General features: G+C 43.4%; 2 protein-coding genes across 2 annotated transcripts; both read right to left on the bottom strand.

Annotated features, from left to right (window-relative positions):
* Positions 1-523: 523 nt before the first annotated feature.
* Positions 524-13,154, bottom strand: tarbp1 (TAR (HIV-1) RNA binding protein 1). The gene is made up of 29 exons (XM_061087464.1): positions 12,233-13,154; positions 12,051-12,148; positions 11,896-11,965; positions 11,234-11,382; positions 11,077-11,129; positions 10,888-10,985; positions 10,659-10,794; positions 10,471-10,567; positions 10,241-10,330; positions 9,996-10,146; positions 9,088-9,354; positions 8,827-8,924; positions 8,584-8,742; positions 8,269-8,498; positions 7,889-8,123; positions 6,880-7,068; positions 6,596-6,792; positions 6,461-6,520; positions 6,206-6,326; positions 5,947-6,057; positions 5,698-5,847; positions 5,517-5,603; positions 5,239-5,432; positions 5,074-5,155; positions 4,802-4,973; positions 4,532-4,717; positions 3,685-3,809; positions 2,841-2,977; positions 524-1,227 (listed from the first exon to the last, which is right to left on the bottom strand). Exons 1-29 carry the CDS (start codon positions 13,152-13,154, stop codon positions 1,047-1,049), a joined length of 4,845 nt encoding a protein of 1,614 aa, XP_060943447.1. The 3' UTR covers positions 524-1,046.
* Positions 13,155-14,194: 1,040 nt separating this feature from the next.
* Positions 14,195-24,559, bottom strand: zgc:172136 (uncharacterized protein LOC566376 homolog). Its single transcript, XM_061087504.1, has 14 exons — positions 24,441-24,559; positions 21,435-21,628; positions 21,195-21,285; positions 19,773-19,852; positions 19,512-19,588; positions 19,143-19,338; positions 18,822-18,977; positions 18,261-18,326; positions 16,378-16,446; positions 16,094-16,268; positions 15,611-15,895; positions 15,063-15,194; positions 14,858-14,925; positions 14,195-14,766 (listed from the first exon to the last, which is right to left on the bottom strand). Exons 2-14 carry the CDS (start codon positions 21,510-21,512, stop codon positions 14,476-14,478), a joined length of 1,764 nt encoding a protein of 587 aa, XP_060943487.1. The 5' UTR covers positions 21,513-21,628; positions 24,441-24,559; the 3' UTR covers positions 14,195-14,475.
* Positions 24,560-25,777: the final 1,218 nt, after the last annotated feature.

The following is a 25,777-nucleotide window of genomic DNA, read 5'->3' as shown; positions in this document are numbered from 1 at the left end:
TTTAGATTTAGATGGGGAGCAGGTCCTCACTACGGAGGCTGCATGTTTTTTATAGACGTCCAAACTGGACAAATTAAACACCTTTTGCAACATGCAACTTCACCAATAGAACATTTAAGAGTGAAGGAACTACACATCCCATAAATCTTTGCAAATGATCCCTTTCCAACACTTCCTGTTGTTTTCTCCTTGAGTTTAATCTTGTTGTTAATAAAGTGTTGTCATGTATAGTAGTTTGTGTCTTGTATGTATGACTTTAGCATTTCATATAGTGTATAGAATAGTAACAAAGTGTAGTAACGCTGAAGGATCCGCTCAACATGACATGACATTCGCATAGTGGTATTGTTTAACATTGCCATGGTAACAGTGCGCTGCATCGATCAGAGACCACCATAATCAAATCAGTTCATCTTTCAGTCGAAATAAAAAAAACATCAACAATAATAAAACAATAAATGAGCTTATATTTATTCAACTGTATAAAACACAAGTGTTTGCAATTTAAAACCACAAACTCCAATAAAAACATTAACAATGCGATGACATGTATTAAAGCCTACAAACAAATGCAGTATTAATATATAATGTGTGATACTGTGCTGGATAAGGACATCATGAACCAGTCCTGGTGCTCTGAGGCGAATAATAAGAGCTCACATGAACAAGACACTTCCTCATCAAAGCAGGAGATTTCCATTTATGCTGCTCATAGACACAAAGACTGACTGCATTAATATGACAGCAGGCCCAGTGGAATAGTCCACTGTAATATCCAGAAGTGATGACTCTCATTAAGGCACAAGCACAGCACTGATGACTGCTGACCACATTAAAACCTGAGAGATCCATGTCCAGATAGAATCTGAAAATCCTTACGGGCCTGACACTAATCATGTAGCATCTTCATATCCCCGAGCTGATGATGACATTTTTATTTAAAGTCCCGTCAGACTCTTTTTACTCTCGCTACCACAGACGATCAAGCACGGTCAACATCTGGAGGTCAGATGTCACGTCACAGGTCTGCACTGCTGGTTTCTCCTTCAGCTGCGTTTGGCGTCGACTTCAGCTGAACCAGAGGCCAGATGTTGCCGTGTGTATTCCCAGATGAGCAGGGCGGCGCTTACGTGCACGTTCAGGGAGCGGATGACCCCCTGTTGGGGGATCTCCACACACACGTCCAACATCTGGAGCAAGTTGGCAGGAATACCTTCCCGTTCATTGCTAAAAGAAGAGATAGGGAAAATAGCTATCAAGCAGACGGTACGGGTAGTTTAACATTTTGGGAAATATACTTATTTTTTTTTCTTCCTGAAAGTCAGAAGCAAAGTTTGATACCACTGTCGCATCTGTATGATGGATACAAACATGAGAGAGTGGTGTCAATGTTTTCATCCAACTCTCAGCAAGAAAGAAAATGATATTTTCCGAAATGTTGAAATATTCGTTGTACCCATGGAGATGATTCATAGTTTATTAGAAAATGTTGTGTTCTGTCAGGAGGAAGAGTTTTTCCAAAGAGAATTCAGATCAACAGAGGATACAGAGCAGCTTCAGTGAAATTGTATTTTCTAGATAAATTTGAATGCAATACATGTCAGGAGGGAAAGCCACTCTGACCACACCCACCCCCCCTCAGCCTCCCTGCTGACACTCCTAGTGTGGTTAGTTAGTATTGATCTTAAATGTTATTGCTCTCAATCCCAAATCCAATTAAAATACACATAATTACTGCAATACCAATAATTTACTATTATTGTTATAATCATACTCACACTGACTGCCCAATATGTCCTCGGGTATGAGAGAAACCATCTGCAGACCCCTGCCGTATCAATCTAACCCTGGTTGCCTATTTTGCAGTAAAATCAACATTATTTTTAATTCTAGCTTTCACTCGACTTAACGGTGCTACCCATTTGATTTAATTTAAGAGCCCCTGCTGCTAATGGCAAAGTTAGTCCTTCATTTTTCTCGTGATGACTCAGGAGTAATTCAAACTGTAATCAACTGAGCATATACTGAGCTCAGGCGGTATGGGCCCTGCAAAGCAAACATAAAGAGGTAACGAGTCGGGGCATTCAGCGGGTCCACAGAGGGCGCCGCGCAGCGAGGACGCGTGATTTGATGAGCTACATTTATCTCGAGTGCAACTGGGTGAGATAATGGCCACCTGATGAGAGATTAGAGGCATGGCGGTGCTGCGTGCACACAGCTGTGAAAGCCCTCCAGATTCCGTTCACACATGGGGCGTTTGAGTTAACAGCCTTTGTGACCTCACAAGTTAAAACAAAACAAGACACCTACACAGATGCAGTAAATATGATCCCTCTCTCTGCGCCAGGCCAGCTGCACAACCCCCGTACACACTCGGTGAGGAGTGAGTCATGCAGCCACTGTTTGCTTGTAATTACCGGTATGTTCATTTCTAAAAATGACTACATGACTTGTCTGTGTCACGTTGACCACAGGGCCACGTCATGAACTGAACTAGATAAAAGGTTGAGGTTTTTTTTTCAGTGGCAGTCATCACACTGCTTGTATTGGTTTGTGTAATTCATTTCCATGAGCCCTTGTCCTCGGGGAGAGCCAATTACAGCCCGGCGTGCCCCGACAGGTTCAGCGTTGGGAGGAGAGGTGCAGATACCACAGGGGGAAACGCTCTAAATCTGTGAGATAACATTAAATATGTCTCGTCAGCTCAAACCTTTATCTATGTGGGAGTCACAAGGGCATGGGAAAGCAGAGGCTTGCATGCATTTATGCACGAATGGTCGGTGGAGAAAGCATTTTTATGGCTTTTGCTGAGAGTAAGCCTGTCTATAAAGAGGTCATACCCAAGAAGTAAGAGAGTCTTCTCAGGGAACTGATAGTCCTGCAGACTCTGACTGTTGGCGGTCTGCTCCACTCCAACAATGCAGTACCCTTCGCTCTTCTTCACCTGCAGGAAGTCAGTCAGCTCCAAGGGCTTCACCTGGTGAACAGATACAGGTTGTGATTTAATAATAGGTTTAATAGCATCAAATAATGAATTAAAACCAATCGGAAAATGTAACAATTGATCATATAGAAATGATAAGAAACACATAAAATGACTGTACTATGACTTTTTATGTCCCAGCCACTTACATAGAGGAGGCAGGGTTTATGATTTATAATGCAGCCAACCACCAGGTGGCAATCAGATGCTTCAGCTTCACATTTCAAGAACTATGATAAAGTCCATCTTTATAAACGGAATATACATGAAAACTGGATACAGATTTGCACATTGAAATCATCAAAATCACTTTTTCTGCTCCATGTTGAGGATGAAAAAATGGATCAGCTGCTTTCAGATGGACCATTTGGTTCCTTGGAATTCAAATTGAACATTTAGAATAATTTTGGGAACTTGGACTTTGGGTTACTGCCCCTTTCCATTTCGGTGGTTCTTGCACTGGAGCCAGAGATATTAAAGTTTTCAAAAAAGATAGGTAGTTTTGGTAAAGTTCAAGAGGAAGAAGCATTTACCGACCATTAAAATCTAAATCTTTTATTAAGGCTTTGCAGGCTGTAACAAAAGTGAAGCCTGTGAAACTGTAAAATGTACAAAAAAGGCTTTCTTGTAATTGCAAGAAAGATGTTCATTGTACGTGTAGCAGTTTTCTCGGTGGCAGCAGAACACTTTATGCAATTTACCTCTAACAGAGGAAGCCAGAGCTCGGACGAGACGCTCAGGGCCTGGAAGTGTTTGTCCCCGACGTGGCGGAGGCTGTCCAGAACCAGAGCACTGGCACCGAATATCTCACAGGTCCTGCACAGACCTAGAACAGCGACACATGAAGAGAAACGTGTGTCAATGAGACCATTTGAGGCCCGAGTCATCTGTGGCAACGATGACTCAACATTAAATAGATACGGGTCATCGTGGGCAGACAGATATAAAAAAGCTGCACCTTTAATGAATGAAAGTAAAACATTATCAGAACATCCACACACAATGTTCTTGCTTACATCACACAGTATCAATATTGGTTTTGAAAATGGGTTTTTCCTCTGTAAACACACTTTAATTGATTCAGCTTCTTATCGTCAGACACAAAAAAAACATACATTTGCAGAGCTGATGTGAGTTGGGCATTTCCTGTATAAAGTCTTGATTTGTTTTTTAATAGAAGCTGAGTCTTTGCCCAAGTCTTCCTTGTGAAAACTTAAAATGAACTGTATTTTCTGATTAGACAACCACTAACATCTGTCTTTTGTCTACATTGGGAATGAATACAATCAGCATTCACTCCCGAGTTAAAGGAATCTGCAGTCGACAAGAGTTTCAATCGTTTACGATTGGCAGTGATGGGAATGAGTCCCTCAGGTGAATGTATTAATTTTGTGACGTTGATTATGACGCACCAGGGGGAAAAAACAAAAAGGCAAACTCCTCTACTGGCAATGGGGAAAAAAGTTAATAGTTTTTTTGTGGAGTTTAAATTAAAAGTAAATTTTGGTGTTATAGATGTATTAGGTAACGTGTTGTGCTGCTCCTGACCTCCTAAATTGGTGGGTTTGTCTATGAGCGAGGCCACCACCAGCAGGGCGCCGTGCAGTTTGCCCAGTCGAGCAGCCCTCTGCGGGGGAGCCAACTGAAGTTCGGGCTCCTGCTCCTGGATCCCCAACCTCCAGGGAGTGATCTTCTTCTGCACCTCGGCCCAGCGCTCCTCCTTATCCTGCTCAGCTGGACGACACAACACCATGATACCCTCAACTTCTCCCATTTATTGTGTGATACAAACAAGCTGTTCTGCTGGTGCTACTGTACTTTTGTCCTGCTGGATCCAGTCTCCAGGCTGGAACTGGCTCAGGTCCTGAGCAGGATTTCTCACAGGGAGAGATGGATTGTCAGGGAAACACTTCAGTTTCTCAAACTTCCACGCTGGAATCCACTCGTCGTCAGCCAACTCCGACAGACTGGGAAAGGTGCAGAATATGGTCTAGGAGAGCAAAGTACGAAAATGTTACTTTGCATCGTGTTACCTCAGAATGTGAAAATCTAATTGGTTCCAAGACTTTTCATTTTTAGCAAAAACAAACCTCAGCGCTGTAATCTCTGATAGGGTGAAAGGCACCGAAGAAGAAGTGCTCATGGATCCTTTTCCAGTTTTTGTTGGCGTTTCTAGAGGGCGAGACAGAAATTCAATACATTAGCATACTACAGTCAGCTTTTCTTTTTTTATATTGAACATGGCATGTGCTCACCCAGTGGTTTGCATGGCCTCAGCCTGGTTCAAACAGGTCTTGATCACATCGGACAGGCCCCCCAAACCATCTGCCCCTTCCTCCGCCAAGGTCCACACCCTCTTCAGGGCCAGTAAGGCATACAGGCGCACACTGAAGTTATGGTTGAAACACCACTGCAGGATAATGTTCAACGCTGTACGCAACTGCACTGCCTTAGACACAAAGATGGAGAGATCTGATGAAGAGGTGATGAAGAAGAATAATGGTGCTTGAATGGTGAAACTCATTGGGTTTACCTTGTCCTTAACATTAGGAATGATGATGTTGAAGTGGACCAGGACTGACAGGAAGGTGCAGATGCTTGTCTTGGTCTTTTCTTGATCCTGTAAAGAAAACATAGTCATTGTTGAATCATTTTACAGTCTCCCTCATATTACGGTATTTTCTGGTGTACCAGTGTCCAGAGTGGATGCTCACCGTGTTGAAACAGCCCCAAAATCTGTCCATGTGTTGTGGATGTTGAGTGAGGATTAGAATCATCATCCATTCGATCAGGTACTTGACTGAAGCTTGGTTACTGCAGAATCCAGCTTCAAACACATGGTTCAGCAAAGTGGAGACAAAGTCCTACACACACACAGACACACACACATACACTCAGTCAGTCAGTCACTTACTGATTCGTTATTTCCTGTAAGATTCTTAGTTTGAGTGTAGTCCTCTCACCTCTCGGAGTTTAGGCAGTAAGAGCAGCAGCGTTTGCCACACTCTGTTTTTGACACGATGCTGCAGGGAGTTGGTATAGTAACGCACTTTTGACTTTGATATGGCGTTATCCTGTAGGGGGGTGAAGTGGAGATGGAAACTGGTTTTAAATTGCTGTTAAATTATATGTAGTTGTGAATACATTTACTGATATATTTTTCGACATTGGAAAAATATTGTTACTAGTATTGTGGCACTCATTCTCAGAGTCATCACCTACCTTTTTCAACAAAGCCATCACTAGATCCTCCATCACTCTTTCATGCTGCGGGTTTGATGGATCCAGGCGGCTGAGGAACGCCAATACACATGTGCGAGGGAACTGATCATCCCTGTTATCACTGGAAAATTAGAACAGGAGTCAGAATTGTGAAAACATGCCTAGAGCAGCAGGGACCTCTAGTGGCAGTCCTATAAATTACAGCCACAAAGGAGCAAGCTCTGACACGTTACAGCTAAGAAGACGTCAGCTCACCTTGTAACTACGACATCTTCACCAAGCTGCTCCGCATACGTTTGGACATCCTGCACGAGTCTTTGAAATAAATAAAACAGTTATAAAAACAACACAGATAAAACAACACATCTGAGAAATGCTGTCAAAAGTTACCGTTGGTCTCTCCTGAACACTGGTCCATACACACAGGCCTCAGTGAGCACGTCCATGTGGCTGAAAACGCTACAAAACGCTGTGTCATCCTGGTCGCCACCGCCGCCTGTCGGCAGCCACGTCTGACAGCAGTGTTGCAGCAGGACTCCCAACACTCCACATTTTGACTGAGACAGCTCGATCAGCTCAGTGGAAATCTAAATCAATCACACATCCACACATGAGTATACATATGGAGGACGTATGTAAGAGAAAATCACAGGAGCATCCAGGTCCTGATTTACCTGTTTCAACGTGGCCACAAGAGTCAGAGCCCGAGTGTGTGACAGTAGGAGCACATTCTGGTGGAAAGCCAATGAGACGAAGCCTCTCAGGGCCGGCCAGAAGTCATGGGCATTCGTGCTGAGTCCCTGCACCAGCTCCCAGCTCAGAGTCACAGCCTCCACACACAGCGCCTCCTCATCCATCAGTAACTGGGATCAAAACCACACAGTTCATCAGATTTTTCCTTAGTTTTTTCAAGAAATTCCTCCTATTACACACATCAACACCTCATTTCAGGTCTATAAATTACTAGGGGAATTGGCAAAAATGTGACGACTCAATAGTATTGCGATATTTAGGCCACAATTCAATAGTATTGCGATTCTGCGATATATTGCGATACTGCAAGTATTGCGATTCGATTCTGCGATATATTGCGATTCATGTCCCCCATATTATTCAAAGGCATTACAAAAAATGAGGAAAATAAGACTGCTCAACTCACTCTAATGTCACCTTTAATTCTGTGGACAACATTGTCTTCTACACATGAACTGAAGTGTAAAAACTAAGAAAGGGTAGTGCAAAAACTTTGTCCTTGAACATTCAGGACACAGGACCTTTATAATTATTTTCTGAATAGGAGACCTCTCACATGAACGCTGAGCTCCCAGCACATAACTAACAATTATTTAAATACAATACAGTAACATCAAGCAGACATAATAGAGTAACATAAACAATAATCATATAAATAAGAGTAACCTAGAGCTTCAATCAAATTGAGAAAAATAATCCAGTCCAGTTGGCTGCAAGGTCATGACCCAAAATGTTAAATTCATTTGGGAATATTGGCATTTTTGTTCAGAAAAAGGAGTTGGTCAACATGCGCAGATGTTAAAGTGCTCCTCTGGGCTGTTACATATATAATTGTAAAAAAAGTATTAAAAAAATATATATTGCGATACTGAACAGAATCGATTTTTTCCCCCACCACTATAAATTACCCTAAAATTAACTGAGACTCACTTGTGGCAGCGCCGTCTCCATGAAGGCGAGCACAGGCAGCACCAGGTCGCTGGGCAGCAGTGCCAGGGCCTCCATGCTGCAGCTCAGTGCGGCTTTGAGAGCGTCTGGTGCTCTGGAATTGTCGGGAATCTCAACAGCCTTAATCAGGAAGTTCAGACAAATCCACTGGTCCCGCATGAAGTTGGCAGCGACACGTCCCCAGTCCTGCAGCAGAGGCCCCTGCACACCTAGATCACTACCCAGAGAAGAAACACGTTTATTCCTAATAATCCCAGCATTGGTTCTTAGAGTCATTGTATATTTATTCCGGGTATTGTTCTTGAGCCAGAGTTAGACACTTCTAATGACAGTAATACTGTTCGAAAAATGTTTCCACAAACCTCGAGCAGTCTCCTGTGTGTGGTTTCAGCAGGCGTACATTGAAGTTTCCCAGAGACGACGGACTCTGGGAGGTAGAAGAAGGTGAACTGTAGAAGAAGTCGCTCAGATCTTTCAGAGCAGAAATGGCCTCTGATCTCCTGTCGATCACTTCCTGCTCCAGGAGATCACAAACCGTGGCCAGGGATGCCATAGCAACTGCCTTAGCTACCTGGTGTTCCACCGATGGGATCTAGCGATTTGAGAAATATAATTAAGTAATCACGAATAATCAAAGTGATGTATGAAGACCCTGGCTGCTGACGGGGGTTTGAAACCTGCGAGCTCGTTTCTTGCAGGACCCTGAGGCTGTGCTTAATGAGTTTAGGGAAATCACTCTGCTGGACTTTATGGTGGTGCTGGGGCGCAGAATGAGACATGACCACTAGCTGCCTCAGGACCCTCAGATACAGCTCTGCCCGCTCCACATCAAATAGCTGTTATTAAAAAAAAGCACATGTTAGAGCTGAAGGCCTCGGTGCTAATTACAGCGATGGTGACTTGCTCGACTTGCTGTTTACCTCCTGCAGCTCCCCACACAGCCGCCTCAAGATAAACTCCTGGATTGGATCCGCAAGTTGAAAAATGAGCTTCTCCATGGCAACGCTCACGCTATCGCCTGTGAAAAGCAGAGTGAAAAGAGGTGAACGTTACTCACTCCAGAGTGGCTCCATAAATTATGACTTTATTCTGTGGCTCTAACACTCTATCTTATCCCTCAGCTTGACCTAGTGCATATTTATGGACAGCCACGGAAATAAATCAGTGTAATCCTGACAAACCTTGCTCTCCTCCGACAGCCTGACTTCTTGGTGATCGTTCAAGCTGCAGCAGTCGCAGCACAAGCTGCAGGCTCTTGTCACTCTTGCGCAGAGGAAGGTAAATGTTGGTGCTGACTCTGCTCAGGGTTTCCAGCAGAGGAGAGAGTAATGACTCCAGCGTTTTACTGAGCTCTGTGGATGGCTGACTCTTCTCCATGTCCACACACAGCAGAATGGCCCTGGCCAACTTGTCCGCCTCTTTGGAGTCAGGTAACATCTCACTCTGACCTGCGGAGCAAGAGAACTGACTTTACTTGACAGTGAAAAGTGCAATTATAATCAAAGATAGACTTATTGACTTATTCACCTCGCCCAGGAAGGGCCACCCCTTCTCCATTTGTTAGTTTGTTTGTTTGTTTGTTTGTCAGCAGGATTTTGCATAAACTACAGATCAGATTTCCTCAAAACTTGGAAGGAACAAGACAGAAAGAACCATTCAATTTTGGCACAGATTCAATCAAACTTGAAAATCGAGGAATCTTTCATTACTCTCTAGCATTGCGAGATATTTTTTGTTTTTACATTTTTCCCAGTGAAAAATTAGCTTGATGAGAAACAATATGGCAAATTTAGGTGAGTGATTTCTATGAGTGCGCAATTTGGTCTGACTTGATCGAATAGAGTTGACTGTTGGCAAGACAGTGAGGTGAGAGAGCGCCTCAGTTGTTGGGGTGCTCGAGATATCAAATATCGTGCCAGGCAAACTCCTCTACAGGCAATGGGAAAGGAGTTGATCAACTTTTTTAGCCTCTTTTGCCAATTTAAAAAACAACATGTACCTGCTCTTTTTGGATTTTGGTCTGACTTGATTGACTTTAAGGACCCTGGCTGAGGTATGTACCAAACTGACTGCTTCACTTCAGCCTCACCTGTGCTGGCTGGAACTCGGAGATACGCCTGCATCTCGCCTTCAACATAGCTTCGGACAGTTTCTTTCTTTGAGGCAGCACCAGTGGAATCACCATCGACCACAATCCTGGGCTTGAAACTGCCTTCGTTGTTCGACAGCCAGACGCACACCTGCAGTGGTGTCACAAACACGGAAGGTTGCAAATGAGTCAACCGTAAAATTACTAATTTGAAATGTTGGTGTTGAGTGTCTGATGCACTGTACCTGACTCCAGATCTGCGTCCCTCTACACAGTGACTCGTCTGCACGGAAATGCATCAGGAAACTAAAGAAGTCATCTAAGCTCACTGCACTCTGAAAAAAAGACAGTTCAATATCAGAACTTTGTACATTCAGAGCTTCAGATGTTTGAAATGTGAAACCAGCAGTAAAGAGCTCTGATCAAATAATATTAAAAGATGTAATTGTTTAAAAATACACTGTTTGTGTCTTACCACGTCTGTGAAAGAGAGGGCGCTGTTCAGCAGGAAGCACTGGGATGCTCCTCTTAACAGCGGCTGATGTGTGATCATGGTGCAGCGCAGCACCTCCCTGTAACAAACCACAGACAAGATGAACACCTGCATCCAGAATGATCCGCTGGGAGCTGGCCTGAGTGAGGGGAACTGCGATGATGAGGAACCTCAGAGCTGTGAGTCCGTCGATCCCCAGCACGGGACTGGGAGGGAGCTTGGATAGAGCTTGGGAGAGGAAGAGGAGGGGCACGGCGCACCAGTGCTTCGAGCCCAGCTGCTGAATCAGCTGCAGCAACACACAACCTGACAAAGAAAACACAACAGTCAGAGGTGGAGAGGGATTTAGGCAACGAGAATTGATTCGGAGGTTTCTCTGCGGCTTTTGTTTTCCTGTACCTCTGTTCTCTGGTGGTAGGCTACTGAAGAAGGTGGCCACGAAGACTTGGAGCTTAGCCCCCAGCTCAGGACAGTCTCCTACACTCTGCCCAGCTGACCTACATGCAGGCAGAAGGTGGATTTGATGAAGACTGCTGGGAAAAAACTACTTAAAAACAAACCACTACCAGCAGTGATTTAAAACCTCACCTGTGGAAGAGGGACGTTTCCGACAGAACATCCATCAAAGGCCCAACGATGAACTGAGAAAACAAAAGAAGACAAAACCTTAATGAACAAATGTATCTCATTGAAAGTGCACGAATAAGCCTGAATGCCACTGGATAAACAGCGTCTGGGCGTGTACCTGAGAAAAGGCCAAAGCGAAGGCCGGCTGTCCGAGGACCTGCAGCTCCAGCAGGTGACACACTCCCTCTCTCATCAAGGATTTATTCTCACTGTGGAACATCCGCTGGTAAACACACAGCAGCCAGGACGGGTGGAAGAGGCCTTGACCTGAAGCCACAACATCATCTGAGTTTTCATAGAGTTTTAACAACAGCAAAACAAACCAGAAATGAGTTCTTCTAAATCAGATATATAGAGACTTTAATATAGAAAAGACAATGGGAAGGACGTGGAAACTCTGCAGAGTTTCATCTTTGGTTTTTGAGTCATTGCTGAAAAATCATTACTTATCTGAAGTGGAACTTTACTCCTTACAGCAGTTTGTGATCAGTGCATGTTAGGGTACATAGAAAATAAAAAATAACAATGCACTACTTTGTTGATGGACTCCAACAAAACCACTTAATAATGTGTGGAATCATAATTTTAAAGCCACACATAATTCAATTTATTGCTAAACTAGACTTTAATTACTGTCCATTCTATATATCTGCTCCCTAAGAACCTTTAATGAAGGAGTTGTGTCTTTGCTCGACTTTGTTTTTCCCTCCTGTCATCAGCAGCCATTTCATTTAGATCAGTGACGGAGCGGCACAACAGTCTGATGGACTCTGATGTTACCTTGACTGTCATTCAGTGTTGTTTGGATCAACGTGTCTATTCTGTTCAGAACCGGCCGGACGACATGGACCTGCACAGGAAAAGAAGAGCAGCAGGATGAGAGAGTGCCACCACCATGCCCTCTATCAGTTGTGGTGATCAAACCAATCCTCGACCTGGTTCTCCTCCAGGGTCTCCATCACCAGAGCGTAGTCCTCCCAGAACTCCTTGAGCAGCTCACTCCTGCTTGTGGACCATTTGAACAAGATCTCACCTGCAGCAATATGAAGACCAGTGAGAAAACAAGCCAGATAAGAATAAAGGATGGATAAATGGAGGTGGAATCAAAGTATTTTACCTTCAGCTGATGGAGAGAGGGGGCAGTCCAGCTGCTGCTGCTCCGACAGGGCCACGCACCTCTTCAGCAGGTACAAGGCCCTCTTCCGGGACACGCCGTCCCGGTGGGTCAGCCCATCCTGAACCATCCTCCAGAACTGGAGGCTCAGACGAGGGTCGGCCTCACCGGAGGAGGGGGAGTCCGGGCTCTGGGGGTCCAGCAGGTGGTCTGACACGGCGGTCACGCACAGCAGGGTCCGCTCTGTGACCCCTGGGGTGCGGTCAGCCCGGTGCCAGCAGCCCAGGTCGTCCAGGATCGACCGGAGGACGCGTTGCTTCCTGGCACCGCCGCAGCAGCCCAGCAGGGTGAGGAGCAGCCGGACCGTGACCCTGCAGAGCCGGGGGTCGGGGAGGGACTTCAGGCAGGACACGGCCGCGGACACGGTGCTGAGGGTGAGCTGCTCGTCCGCTGACAGGGCTGGAGCGAGGGCAGCCATGACTTCCCCGGACACCTCCACACTGAGTGGCCCCGGCTCCTCCTCTGACCGCTGCAGACCGGGCAGCACGAAGCGAGCCACCCGGCCCGGCACGGCCTCGTCACACAGCGGGAGGCAGGTGCTCAGGAGCCGGCAGGCAGCGGCCGTGCTCTCCCTGCTGCCCGGCGCCGCTTCCCCGGCTTCTTGTGCGGATATTGTGCCGAGGAGAGGCAGGCACCGCGTCCAGATCACAGACTCGATCTTACCCTGGATGTGTCGTCTCTTCTCGGCTGTGAACGGAGACGAGTCCGAGTCCTCCAGGAGGGGACCGAGACCGGAGATGACAGCGGTCAGCGCCTCCAGCCGCTCCGGCCCTGGGCACGACTCGCCCGGCCAGGACAAGGACTCGAAGAGCCGGTCATAGTCCGGAGAGCTGGAGAGAACCGCGTCTATTAACACTGAAGACATGACCGGGAGCTGCTACAGAGAACCGGCTTCACAACCGGCGGCCATGGGCAACACGTTTTCCTCAGGATGGAATGTAAACTTCCGCCTACGTCAACTCAAAGTCTCGCGATAGTTGGGAATTCGATAGATAGATACATCTCGATGGAATAGATGTGTAGACAAACGGATGGAGAGAGAGATACAGACAGAGACAGATAGACAGATAGACAGACAGAAAGATAGATACGGACCAACAACCTGAAGACAACTTGCCTGCGGCCACTGGCTGTCACCATCACAGAGGCATAAATATCACAACAATTTTCTTTTTATTTTGTGGCATTAAGAATTTATTTTCACGATTATAAAAAAACAAAACAGTGCTTTAGATAAAAAAGTAATTGTTCAGTATTGTGATTTAACTCTGGTCAGCTATTCTTTCACTATTGGAAAAATAGCTCTGTATTTAAGGGCCGACATTCTTTTCCAGTGAGCTCATATTGGCTAAAGACAACAGTTATTTTGCAATTATCGTCCACGAAATAATGTCAAAACAAAGTTGACTGAAGACCCTTTGTTCTGTGGCTTACATAACACAGCAGATACTGCAGATTCATTACACAGCGACAGCTTACAGAAATAGCGCTTTACAAATAATACTTTTCTGTAGTAATTATGAAAAGCGGGAGGAGAATAGGAAACGGGGGAAGCTTTCGATGAATGTATTACCAGCCGTAAAGAGCTTCAATCAATTTTCCACACCAGCAGGTACATTGCTGTGGGAGACTAATAGGAAACGCATGACAGAGCACACTATACAAAAATAGAGTACATTGTCAAACATGATTTAAAAAAGTAAAGGATAAAGGAATATAGGAGCACAATGAAGTTTAGGTGTTAACATTAAAATAAACAAATCATGAATTTCAAATGTATCGCCTCAATTTCAAAACTTAACAGCCTCAACACTAATCTCAAACTTACATAGGTTTTTGACAGCGTAAACTTTACAAGTTACAGTAAAAATTATTAAAATGAATTTGCTTTAAGAAGATGGAATATAATAAAATAGTGCAAGTAGTGTGTGAACACAATATACAACATTAATAAATATGTTCGGTTTACGGATATTGAAATTGCTTGATTAGATCTGTTGTCTAATCCAGAACTTTTCCAGGAGGAGTGAGCGTTCCCGTCATCTTCAGTAATGTCTCTGGAAATTCAGGCAAACCCTCATTTTCATCACCACACAGAAAATACATATTCATATGTTGGCAACCTGCGAGTTCAGTTGCACCAGGAATGAAGGAAGAGAAAAGTCGCTTTAATGGGCATCAGGTATTCAAAGTATGAATTCAAGGAACTGTTCATCGCCTATCATGTCCAGAGAAAGGCTGTTGGTAGACCTGCGGCCAAAGAACGAGGGTTTGTCTTGGCAGTGCAAGAGAGGAAAGAAAGTGAGTTCAACAGGGGTCTTTGGGTTTGGAGAGATTTCCGGGAACCCGAAGGTGTAACTGTGGGAGGAATCGGGCAGATGCATCGTCCCCAGGGGAGTCGGAGGTGGAAAGAGGCTGATGTCATCTAGACTGTGGCTGTGCCGATCCACGCACACGGGTGCTTTAGATTTCAGCATCTTGAATAGAGATAAGACGTAAAGTTAAAATGTGAGCAAAGACGAGGTTATCAAAAGGACGTGAAGAGGAAAGGATATATATACGACAAACCTGTTCTAACTGATCATCATTGTGCAATTTACCAATTTCATCAGAGTCTGGGGGAGTAACTTTGTTTTCTGTAGATACAAGAGTTTATAGGTCAGTTCTGACAAAGAACAAACATAATATGCGAGTACAAACTTTTGTTTTCATGGTTGAGGAGTAAAATATTCTTTATATATTATCATGTTTATCAAAATCAGATGATTCATACCGGATACGTGTGTGACTGAGGGGACTTCCGCACAATCCACTGACACTCCTTCAAGAAGATCCGCCAACTGGAACATCTCATCAGGATCGTCTACAAGAGCTTCCTTCAGACTTTCAACATTGCTCTTGATTCCTGAAGAGAAAAGTGTTAGAAATCTGATTATTAAACAATATATATAAATATATTAAATCTTAGAGCCTAGTGGACAGAAAATAAATTTATACATTAGAGATGCAAACACCTGCACATATTACCATGACTCACAAATGACACTAAGCCAAAGTTCCATTTGGAGGCCTACTAATAATATAAAAATAGTAATATTTATATTTTGTTGATCAGTTCTTTACAATCAGTTAATTTACCACCATGCGTCTTTAAGTAATACTCCTGCTAAGCACACGTTAACTTCTCATATTTTCAGAACATAACCAGTAAAATATCAAATCGCTAAATATTTCATTCAACAAATCAGTTATCAGTTAACTCCACACAATATCTAGAAAGACAGATTGAATTTTCCAAGTTTCTGAGTAAACTCCTCTCACCCTCTTCTTGCCACCCATCATCTTCTATCCGACTCTTACTGCCTAGGTCAAACCCGGAGGTACAGGAGCTGCTGCGGCTCTCTGCTGGGCTGAAGCATGGCTCTCCTTGCTGCTGACTCTCATCCTCCATAGAGGCCAGCTCCGTGGAGATGCTGTGTTGGCGGGCGTCCGCTTCGATCCCAGAGCTGCTGGTCGAGTGGCGAGACAGACCAGGGCTGCTTTCGCTGCCGGCGGGGTCCAGGTCCAGGTCATCGCTGATGTATGATTCTCTGTAACGCTTTTTCTCTGAAAGATGAAACAATAAAAGATACAAACTGTTACACTGATCAGGAACACTTTAGATTTTTTTGGGTGAGAGGCCAATCATTTATCTCAGTTGATATTTAAGTTGATATATATTTTCCGAGGACAAGAGAGCTCCCCGCCGAACTGTATGATCACAGATACTAATTGTGCCTTTGTATTTACTCCTCTCTTCTTTACCTTCGCTCTCCTGGAGATGGCGCAGGTGTTTGAGGGACGGCTGGAGGCTGAGGTAGAGGCGATGGCAGCTGCTCAGGTGCAGGAGGAGGTGGCGAGAGCGGAACGATGACCCAGTGTAATAGACCAGCTTCCGAGCTGAGGGGAGGCCATCTGGCTGGATCTCGAATTTCTTACCCTGAATGGAACAAACATATTATACATAGTGCGCCGAGCTAATGCCCATTAAATAGTTATAATGCATCCATCGAATCCTAACAGTGAATGGAGATGAGCAGTGTGCATACCAGAAAGGTGAGACGTCCCACGTTTGACCAGGGGAAGTTGTACAGCTGCTGTCGCGTGTTGTTTACCTCCTGTGGATATACAACACAGACACACACACACACATTATAAGAAATAGCTCTTGTGCTTATGAGCCTGTGTTTGGGAAAAAGGAAGAGCAGATTTCTGGATACACAGTGGCATGAAAAACTTGAGGCAAAAAGGCATTGAGTTAAAGTCGACAGATTTCTTTAATACTTTAGGCAAGATTACTTCTATTGTTATTTTTAGAAACGGACCTGAAACAAAAGTTTGGCTACAATGCACATTCAGTACTTCGCAACAAAACACTGGCAACTGTTATTAACTTGTTAACGTTTTTTGTAGCAGTTAAGAGTTTTTTCTCTCCGGGATTTCCTTTCAAATGACTTCTGTCTGGATTTTTAGGTCGTCTCTTTTGAGGTCAGACCACATATTTTTGATTATTCACATCAGGGGACTCCGAGGACCATGGCAAACTATTCAGCTGTGTCTAACGAACATTATCCTGTTGTAGGAACCATCTTCTTTTCATCTTCGGCTTTTTTGGAAATGTCTGCTTTGGGAATTTGTTGTTATTTAATTGATCCCATTCTCTCCAGCAGTGAAAATGCTCCTTGTGCGACTGGCTGCAACACAAACCCAAAGCATGGTCCTATTATCAGTCTACCTCAATGCTCTCAATTCTTTTCGTGACATTATCCACGTCTTTCTTTGTTCTCATTGTGGCTCAAACATTTAACTTCAGTCCTGTGGACACATGACTTGTTATGCAGACTTCTGACACTGAATTTTGTGTTGAAGATGCAGGAAATGTTTTCTGATGAATCTACCATGAAGTTAGTATTTGTGAAGGTGTGGCACCACCATTGCTAAATCTCCCTGAAGATATTTAGCAGTCAAATGAGGGTTCTGATTTCCATCTCAAGCAATCCTACCATAAGTTGCAGAAAGTTTGCTTTGTCTTCCAGTCTACAACTGGACCTCCCTTGTTCCTGTGAACTGCCACTTTGTAAATACATGACACATACTACATACATGAGCTAAGTAAAGGGCTACATGAAAACACTTTGCTGTCTTCTTACAGCCTTATCCTGCTTTGTGGGAATAGATTGATACAATGTTAACGGTGCAAAGCTTCCACACAAGGAGCTCATGGCTGTTGGGACAAGGTTTGAGTCATAGTTTATCATACTTTGAAATTAACATCACTTGGCCTTTCCTAATGATAATGGTGAAGTAGCCATACACCTAAAGAAAGAATTGAGGTACGAGACTTTAAAGCTGTTGAAGAGCCTACACTTTTGCATGCTGTTATTTTCTATCTAAAGTTGCTTAAAATATTAAATATTTAAACATAGAATTCGTATTGAACATAATGTTTCATCATTTACTTTGTGCCTTTGGGAGATCAGGTCAAGTTATACTCACATAACCACTCACAGTAACTGATATTTTGAACAAGTGTGCCAAAACATTTTCATGCGAGTGTAATTTAAAATTATTGATCAACAATCAACCGTCTCTTCTGTTCAAAGGATCCATCTGGTCTTGGCAAAGAGACTAAGGGCTTCTCAAGGTATCTCACGGTCTGTTGGCTCTTTAATCAGCCAGGCCTCGAGTCCTAATCCACCCCAGATGGCCCCTGATGGACAGATCAAACAACGGAGCGCATGGCAGATGACTCCTATCTCCTCATGCACTGCCGTTGGTGGCAATCCCACACATTCCTCACACGTCTAGTCAGAGGTTTTACAGGACTATAAATACAAAGGCCGAATGTTGGAGCGAACGCAGATTCCCTCTTGTGAACGCGAGTGTTGACATACCTACTATGCATTAATAACGCACTCACACATGCACGCACCTGATAAACCTGCATTCCTCGTAGGGTCAGGCCGAGCAACGCCGTTCCTCTCTCCTCCTTTTTATCCTGGACAAATGAAGGATGAGATGTCAGAGAGGCATCTGAGGGGCTCAGATAAGACTGCTATTTCACAGTTAAGCCTCACTCCCTCCCTCCCAGTTCACTAGGAAACACACAAGGCCGCTGCTCACACATTTTTGAGCGTCAACACATTACGCAATGGTTGGGCCAACCCTCAAAATATCACTTGGTAGATGAGCGAGTTTGAAATGGGGAGGATAATAAACTGAAATAGATGGAGGGTTACGTAACTGCCCCATTGTTATTTGTGCAGCGTAGCTCAAATGAAGCCAGACCAACTGTGTTTGTGTTGGAAAAGGGAGTATTGGAGTCAGAGAAGAAATATTCCTGGAAATAGCTTTAAATTAAAAACACATTCCATCGGCCACTAGGCTCAATAACCATTATTTGTTATTTTAATTATAAAAATCAACTGTACAAATAAACCACACCATTCTCATTTCCTTCTCATGACACTGAAATACTAAACTGTCTCACAACCTTTTGCAGTCTGTAAAATGTGACAGGCACGTCCTCCAGTCGACACGACTCCCGGATGAAGAGGAGGATGGCGTCTCGGGCAGACATGCCCCACAGCTCCTGGTGCACTTTGGGCCCATGGCAGAGGAGGTAGCTCACCCCACGCTTAGCCACAATCTACAGACAGAAGTAGAGAGAGACATGTAATCCACAGAGATCAACACAACCTCAAAATATGAAATATTTAAATCTTTGACGGGCAAATGTATGAACATTTTAAACTGAACATCACATTAGATTCAAAGTGTATGCAAATTTCTGCTGCTCCATAATAACACCTACCCACGGGGGAAAGTAATCCTTGAGTTCAAAGTACGGGTTGATCTCTCCATACTCCCTGGGCAGCGGGTGGTCGCCGAGGTCAGCCTGCAGGGCGTAACCTGCCAGCTGGAAGTAAACCTCCTCCTGCTGACGACATTCAGAGCGAAGCATACGCTCGCGCAGGTCGGAGTAGTATAGATGCCGTGCCTTTCGTTCACTGGTACCGCACAATAAAAAAAAAAAGGTAGAAGAAGGTAGGGGATGTCAGAAAGGAGGACGAAGATGGATGAAGTAAAGTATAAACACCAAGTTCACGAGCAAGACAATAAAAAAGAAAGCTTGTGCAGGAGTGTGGGAGATGTTATATAGAACAATTATAGAGGGACATACCAGATCAGTCTACCATTCTCCACGTAGTACTGCACTTTGAGGAAGAGTACGAGAGGCAAAGGTCTCTTCTGAAGTGCCTGTGTGTAGAAAGAGACGTGTCAGAGTCGGCCTGTGTGTGTGAACATCTTTTTGTCATGCTAAATGAAGAGTCGCGGCATGTAGGCCACTGCACTGCGCCTCCCGCTTAACGAGCAGCTCACAACAAAAGGCTTCTGATTCACACAATCGCAATTTGCAACCCTGCACAAAAGGCCCTCTTACCTTTCCTGAATCGTGCCTCCATTCCTTGGGAAAGTACTTGGTCAGTTTCTCCTCCATATCTAAAAAGATGTGCTCATTGTCTGCAATGAAGGAGAAGGAGACAGGCAAGAAACAGATAGTGAGCGAGCAAAGAAAACAATAATGTAGCCAAGCGGAAAATGTGCCCTACAACGGGAGTCATTAGGGCAAAAGAAAAAAGCCCTTGTTCTTTTGTTTGTGAACGAGGCAACTGATGACAACAGAGCTAATGTTAATGAAACCTATCATAACTCAAATCTTGATATTTTACCATACTTATCATGAAATTCCCAGTACTTAACTACTGCTAACTTTTTGATAAAAACAAAACTAAAGAGCAGTTTGCAACTTGTGTTCAGATTCAGAATGAGGATGTTGTGTCACTCTCAGCCAATGAGTCATAACAGGGGCATTTTGTTTGTTTCACCTTATCTGTTTTGTTCAACCTAGTGCTGGCCGAGCTGTTTCACAACCCGCTCCCTCAAATCATCCATCCGTCCTTTCAGCTCGTCTCATTCCCACTCTGAGTCACTCCAGCTCCTCCACCTCTCATCCTTCATTCAGGCCATTGAGAAAGAGTCTGAGTAAGAGGCGGTCCCTGTCATGACGAATATCTCTTCACCCCACCCTCCTCTCTCTTCCCATCATCAATCCATCCCTCCCCTCAGTGAAGAGGAGGAATGCAAGGGTGCATTCCAGGCTTAATGAAGTTAATATTGCAGGAATCCAGGCCTAAGTGATCGCTGAAACAACACCACAAAAACAAAAGGCTGCTTGTTCAAGCGGTGAGCCACGTAAGATTACCGAGGCATTCTGGTGTATTTGTAAGGGGAAAGAGAACAGGGACACAATGAAACAGAGAGTAAGGGGATTACACCGTTTAATTATGCAGACTGGGGAGGCAGAATATGTTTTTTTTCTTGGTGTGGTGAAAGTCCGTTGACAGAAAAAACCTTTTCACAAGTGGCACCGAGCCGAGCCCTGCTGAAAACTGTTGTCATAATCCAAACATGATGCTCTTGTTTGCGACTTGACTGAGTTTTGGCAAAAAAATGGTCACTGCATGAACTGATCAACTAAACTGACAATTGTATGAAGGGAGTCTACAGCTATAAACAAGCACTTCCAGGCACTGGCGTTAACCACCACGAGCACTTCTCAAGCCACATATCTTCAAAATTGCATTTCCCCATGTTCATAAACTAGCTAGCTAACTTAACCAAACTAAACAGACCAATCCGAATTCACTACCCTCCCGGGGCTTTGACTGGTAAAACTGAATTCAAGACATTTTTAGACTCACTGTGTGTATGGTCACAATTTTAAGCCTTCTGAAAACACTGCTATGTATTGGAGTGTAAACAGTTGTTTCAGGTTGAGGGAATAAATGAGGAGTGAACCTACCCTTCACCACTGTGAGGCCAAAGAAGAACAGCTCTTTGACTCCGAGAAGCTCTGTCACACGATTGAAAACATCCTGCCCTGTGGACTTTGGCTGGAGCAGGAGAAAAGACAAAAAAACAAGTATAAAGCCACCATGTATTCATCAAAAAACAATGTGGTGCAGCCAAAACATTGAAGTGATAAACAGAACTTTGACTCTTGGGGTCAGGAGAACAGCTAGAGACATATTAAAACACTCACCCTGACAGTGATGTCCAGCTGTTCTTTGTTGGGGAGGAGAACACAAATGGTTCTCTCCTGCTTTATCGAGGCAGACATGATGTCTTCTGTGTGTCTGTGATAAAGACTCTCGCTGTTTCACTGCTTGGATCTTCTCTTGCTCCTCTCTATCCTTCTCTTTTTATCTGTTCCAAGGCAGCTTGTCCATATTGCATCTGAAAAAAAGAAAAGATGACATCAGAGTGAGATAAGTAAAGTAATACAAGCCATGATTCACTTAAAGAGAATGATGATGACAGCAGAGTGAAATTCAGAACAGATGATCAGCTCATGTGAAGGATCTGAATCCAACTGAAGAGAACTCAACAAATTAGAACTTCTCAAAGAATCCACTCTGCAGAATACAGCTTGTATTAATATTGCATTGACATACTGGCTAAGAAAAAACAATCCCCTACCCAGACATAAGTACAGAGATACGTCCCATAAGTCACCAACCAAGATTAACTCAACACCGGCCGTCCCTGCGGAGGGGTTAGAGGCCAAGTGTTTGCCATCACGATTATCCTCCAGAGGGATAATCCAAAATAAGAAACAATGAATAACCAAAATTATCCAAATAACACACCTTGTCGCAGATCATTATCAAAAACTAAAACAGTGTCTAAATTAAAAACGACAAAATAGTTAAATGAGCTTATCATACTGTAATACTAACAACAGCCAACAACGTAAATCAAGATGATCCTTGTGGATGGTTATTCACCTATTCTAACAGGATCAATCACAACACAATAATAAAAGGGGAACTGAGTTCAAACACAATCATACTGCTACACATACTCCGACAAATGGCAAATGGAGAGGGAGGGGGGGGGAAAGGACCAAGGATCACCTAAAACTTGCCCCACTGTGCTGACCTGAGGCCCCAACTGGTGCGAGGCTCATCTGATTAACGTCTCAGAATCAACTAATCAGGTTAATTACTGCTGTGCGCCGACTCTTAATCTCTTAAATCCCGCCAGGATGATAACCAGAGGGAAGGAAGAAAGAAAGAAAAGAATAAGGAGTGACAAAATAAAGAAACAGGTTGTTCTTGTGTCAGTCTCCCCAAAAAGTAAAACACTGTTTTTAATAAAGTTAACAAAAGCATGTTAAATGTTCCTTGGACAACAAAGTTTCTGCTGGTTTGTATTTTTAACCCTTGGGGAGGGGGGTTATCTCATTGGGGGGAAACACATTTACACATGTTTAAAAGCACCAGATGCAAACAGGTCTCACTGATAATGAGAATCTAAAAACACAAAAACATGTTTTCTAGTGTACAAAGCCTTGTGGGAACTACAAAAGTGAATGTTCTTGGCTCTGAGGCCAAAACATTTGACATACCAGATATGATTTAAGGGCATGTTCAAACACAGCCTCACTTACATTGAGGTGTAAGCGCAAACTGACAAAATAAACCTGAAATTCCAGTGACTTGAACACCTGATTTGTTTGAGACTCAGTTGTGCGTTCACTCTGACGCTGTCGTAGACGGTGCAAAAGTTCAAGTGCTCTTAACACTTCTCACAACATATAAAGAATTCCTATAAACTCTTTTAAATCATTATCAACTTTTTAAAGACTTAAGAGTTCTTCTGCAATATAATTAAGAGTGTTGTCGCTATATGCTCTGGTACTGTAAGCGAAGTCTAAAACTTGAGTTATACTGCTAAGATAATACAATACTGCTGCCTTTACAGACTATACACTCACTGAAACATCCCCATAGAATGTGTGCAAATAGTAATACACAACAGGGGGATAATTAATTGTAGACATTTGGGAGCAATTCATGAGCAATTCATCTACCGAGAATAATAGAAACGATTGTTAAGGCAATAAAAACAGCCATAACAATATAAAAGCTGTCTTAGTCTTAAAGGTGTGTTTGGTTGGTTTTTACACACACATCTGAACTTTTTATACTGACAAAAATACTGTCGACAATTGAAAGTGAGTTATGACGTTCAAACTCAAGCTAGAAGATGTCAAAAGATGTTTTACTTAAAATAATAAGCAGTAGAAGATAACGTTGATGTTGTACTCAAACAAAATGCACCTGACAATCAAACATTAAAGTACTGAGCTACAAATAAACACATTGAATCCAAACCAACCTTACTCAGCCACGAATGCAAAGTAAAACACATCTTTCTAAACCACGGGAGGTTTTTAACTGAGTCCCACCTGCAACCCAAGTCCACTATCACAGAGCTGGGCTGACGTCTGCAGACATCCCCCTTGATGCTGACCAGGGGGAAACCTGGCATCACATGAGAGCAGCCATCTGTATCCCATAATTCCCCTGCAAGACTCTTATAATCCCTGGTTCTGAGCACACTGCTGGGAAAACAAGAAGAAAACAACATCCCCCTGTGCACCAGGGATCCTCACTGCCCAACTTTAACCCAACTTTAACCAGGGAAGGAGCGAGAGAACAGGCTGTGTTTTTATCTGAATTAACTGAAGAACACAGCAGATGCACTCATCCCACTGGGAAACAGTAGACTGCCTCTCAGATCTGGGGGGGTGCAGGGATTGTCTACAGGTCCCAGAGCAGTGGTGGGCATTTACATCAGGGTTCAGTGATTCCTGTGAGGCGAAAATGAAAACACTCCTCACTGGTGCAGCACCGGAGCACAGGAGGAGGAACGGGTTTAAACCTCCATTTTTAATGCTCCTTATTTTATCTTCTTCCACGATTTACACTTTAAAGCTATTGAACGCTAGTTGCCGCTTCTTCTGTCACTTTCTGTGCACCAAGTGCATTGCGTACATTTAAGAGAGAAATAATAGAAAAGTTGAATAAAGTTGAATACACTTCACGCTGCCAGTCCTGGTGACGTTAACAACTTTAAGGGGAATGTGTGTGTCTGTGTGTGTGTGTGTGTGTGTGTGTTTGGACGTGATGTCAACCTGACGCAACATGCGCATCACTAACTTCGCTGCTCTTTAGTTCTGTAGAAGCCGGAAGTTACTCACCATCATATCTCAGGAGGTGGGGGGTTCACACTTCGGTCGCAGGTTGTTCTCAAAGCTCCTACCTCAAACAGTGTGGTTGTATCCACCGGGATGCACCATGACAGCGGAGACGTTACCAGCAGCTTCTCCCTCCTCCTCTTCCTCCCCATCGCTTATTAAAACTTCTGCAGCCCCAGTGAAGCTCTAACGAGTGAGTCGTACCATGTGACACAGTTGTAGGGGTGCCCTTTTTTGAATTCCTGCTAAAGCTCATCGTAGTACTTTCACGTATTCGACATTGGATATTTGACTTGTTGTATAGTTGATGAATAAGTAATACAAAAATGTTCTCAATCGATCAACGGGTATAGAAATGATATTTCCACATAATCCAATAACTCATAGATTTACCCCCGATATTTTGCGTTGGTGGAACGATCTTGTCTTCAAAATATGAGGATGGGCTGAGAGCAGAGTGTACGAGCCAATCAGAGGCAGGATGTGGGCGGGTCTACGTCCCAGTAAATAATAATAAATAATAAATATGTCTGTAACATTTATCTAAAAAAGTTTGCATAGCTCATAGCTTCAGTTAAGCCACTGCTAACTTTGCCAGTTCAGAATTTGAAAACACATACAATGCAAATATGATGCATTGTTATAAAGTCAATAAAATCAGTAGTAGATGATTACAACATTAAATAAAAGCTCATTTCCCCCTGCTACTTTTCTATAGGGTTTTTATATAGTGTTTTATTTACATTGTATACATTGGCTTATTTTTGTCGTGCACTGATTGCTGGTTGTACATCAAGTTTATAGAATATAAACAAGGTTTTGCATGAATTTTCAGAATTATATTAAATTAAATGTGTCCCACACTGTGATTCTTGTAAGGCGTCAGAAGCCAAGGTTGGAAACTACTGGGTTATTTTCTAACAATAGGTTTTTAAAGCATGTTAAATCATCCCGTATCTAAAGTTCAAAAATATATAAGTAACTTTTAAGAAAGGCTATGTAGTAAAGTAGAAAATACAATGGTTTTCTCTGAAATGTGTATCAATCCGTTCATTACAATTAAATCAGGCATTTGGTATTCCTATATAAATGTATTTGAAGTGATGATTTAAAAATACATGAATTGCTGGCAAGTCTAACCTCTTCAAGCGAGGAGTTTCAGAGCCTCGGGCCCCTGAATGCAAAAGCCTGGTCCCCCTTGGTTAGCATCCTTGACTTAGGAACTACTACTTTAAGAGTTGGTTGGGAAATCGTAACATATCTCATTCACACATTTCATTGTTAGTGTTTGTTGCCCTCGGAAAAGGGAAAAATTCAGATCAGATTTCATTGAATTTTTC

Source organism: Limanda limanda, chromosome 15, assembly GCF_963576545.1.
Source record: "Limanda limanda chromosome 15, fLimLim1.1, whole genome shotgun sequence".
Lineage (NCBI taxonomy): Eukaryota > Metazoa > Chordata > Actinopteri > Pleuronectiformes > Pleuronectidae > Limanda > Limanda limanda.
The sequence above is the reverse complement of the archived record's forward strand: the minus strand, read 5'-3'. Positions and strand labels throughout refer to the sequence as shown.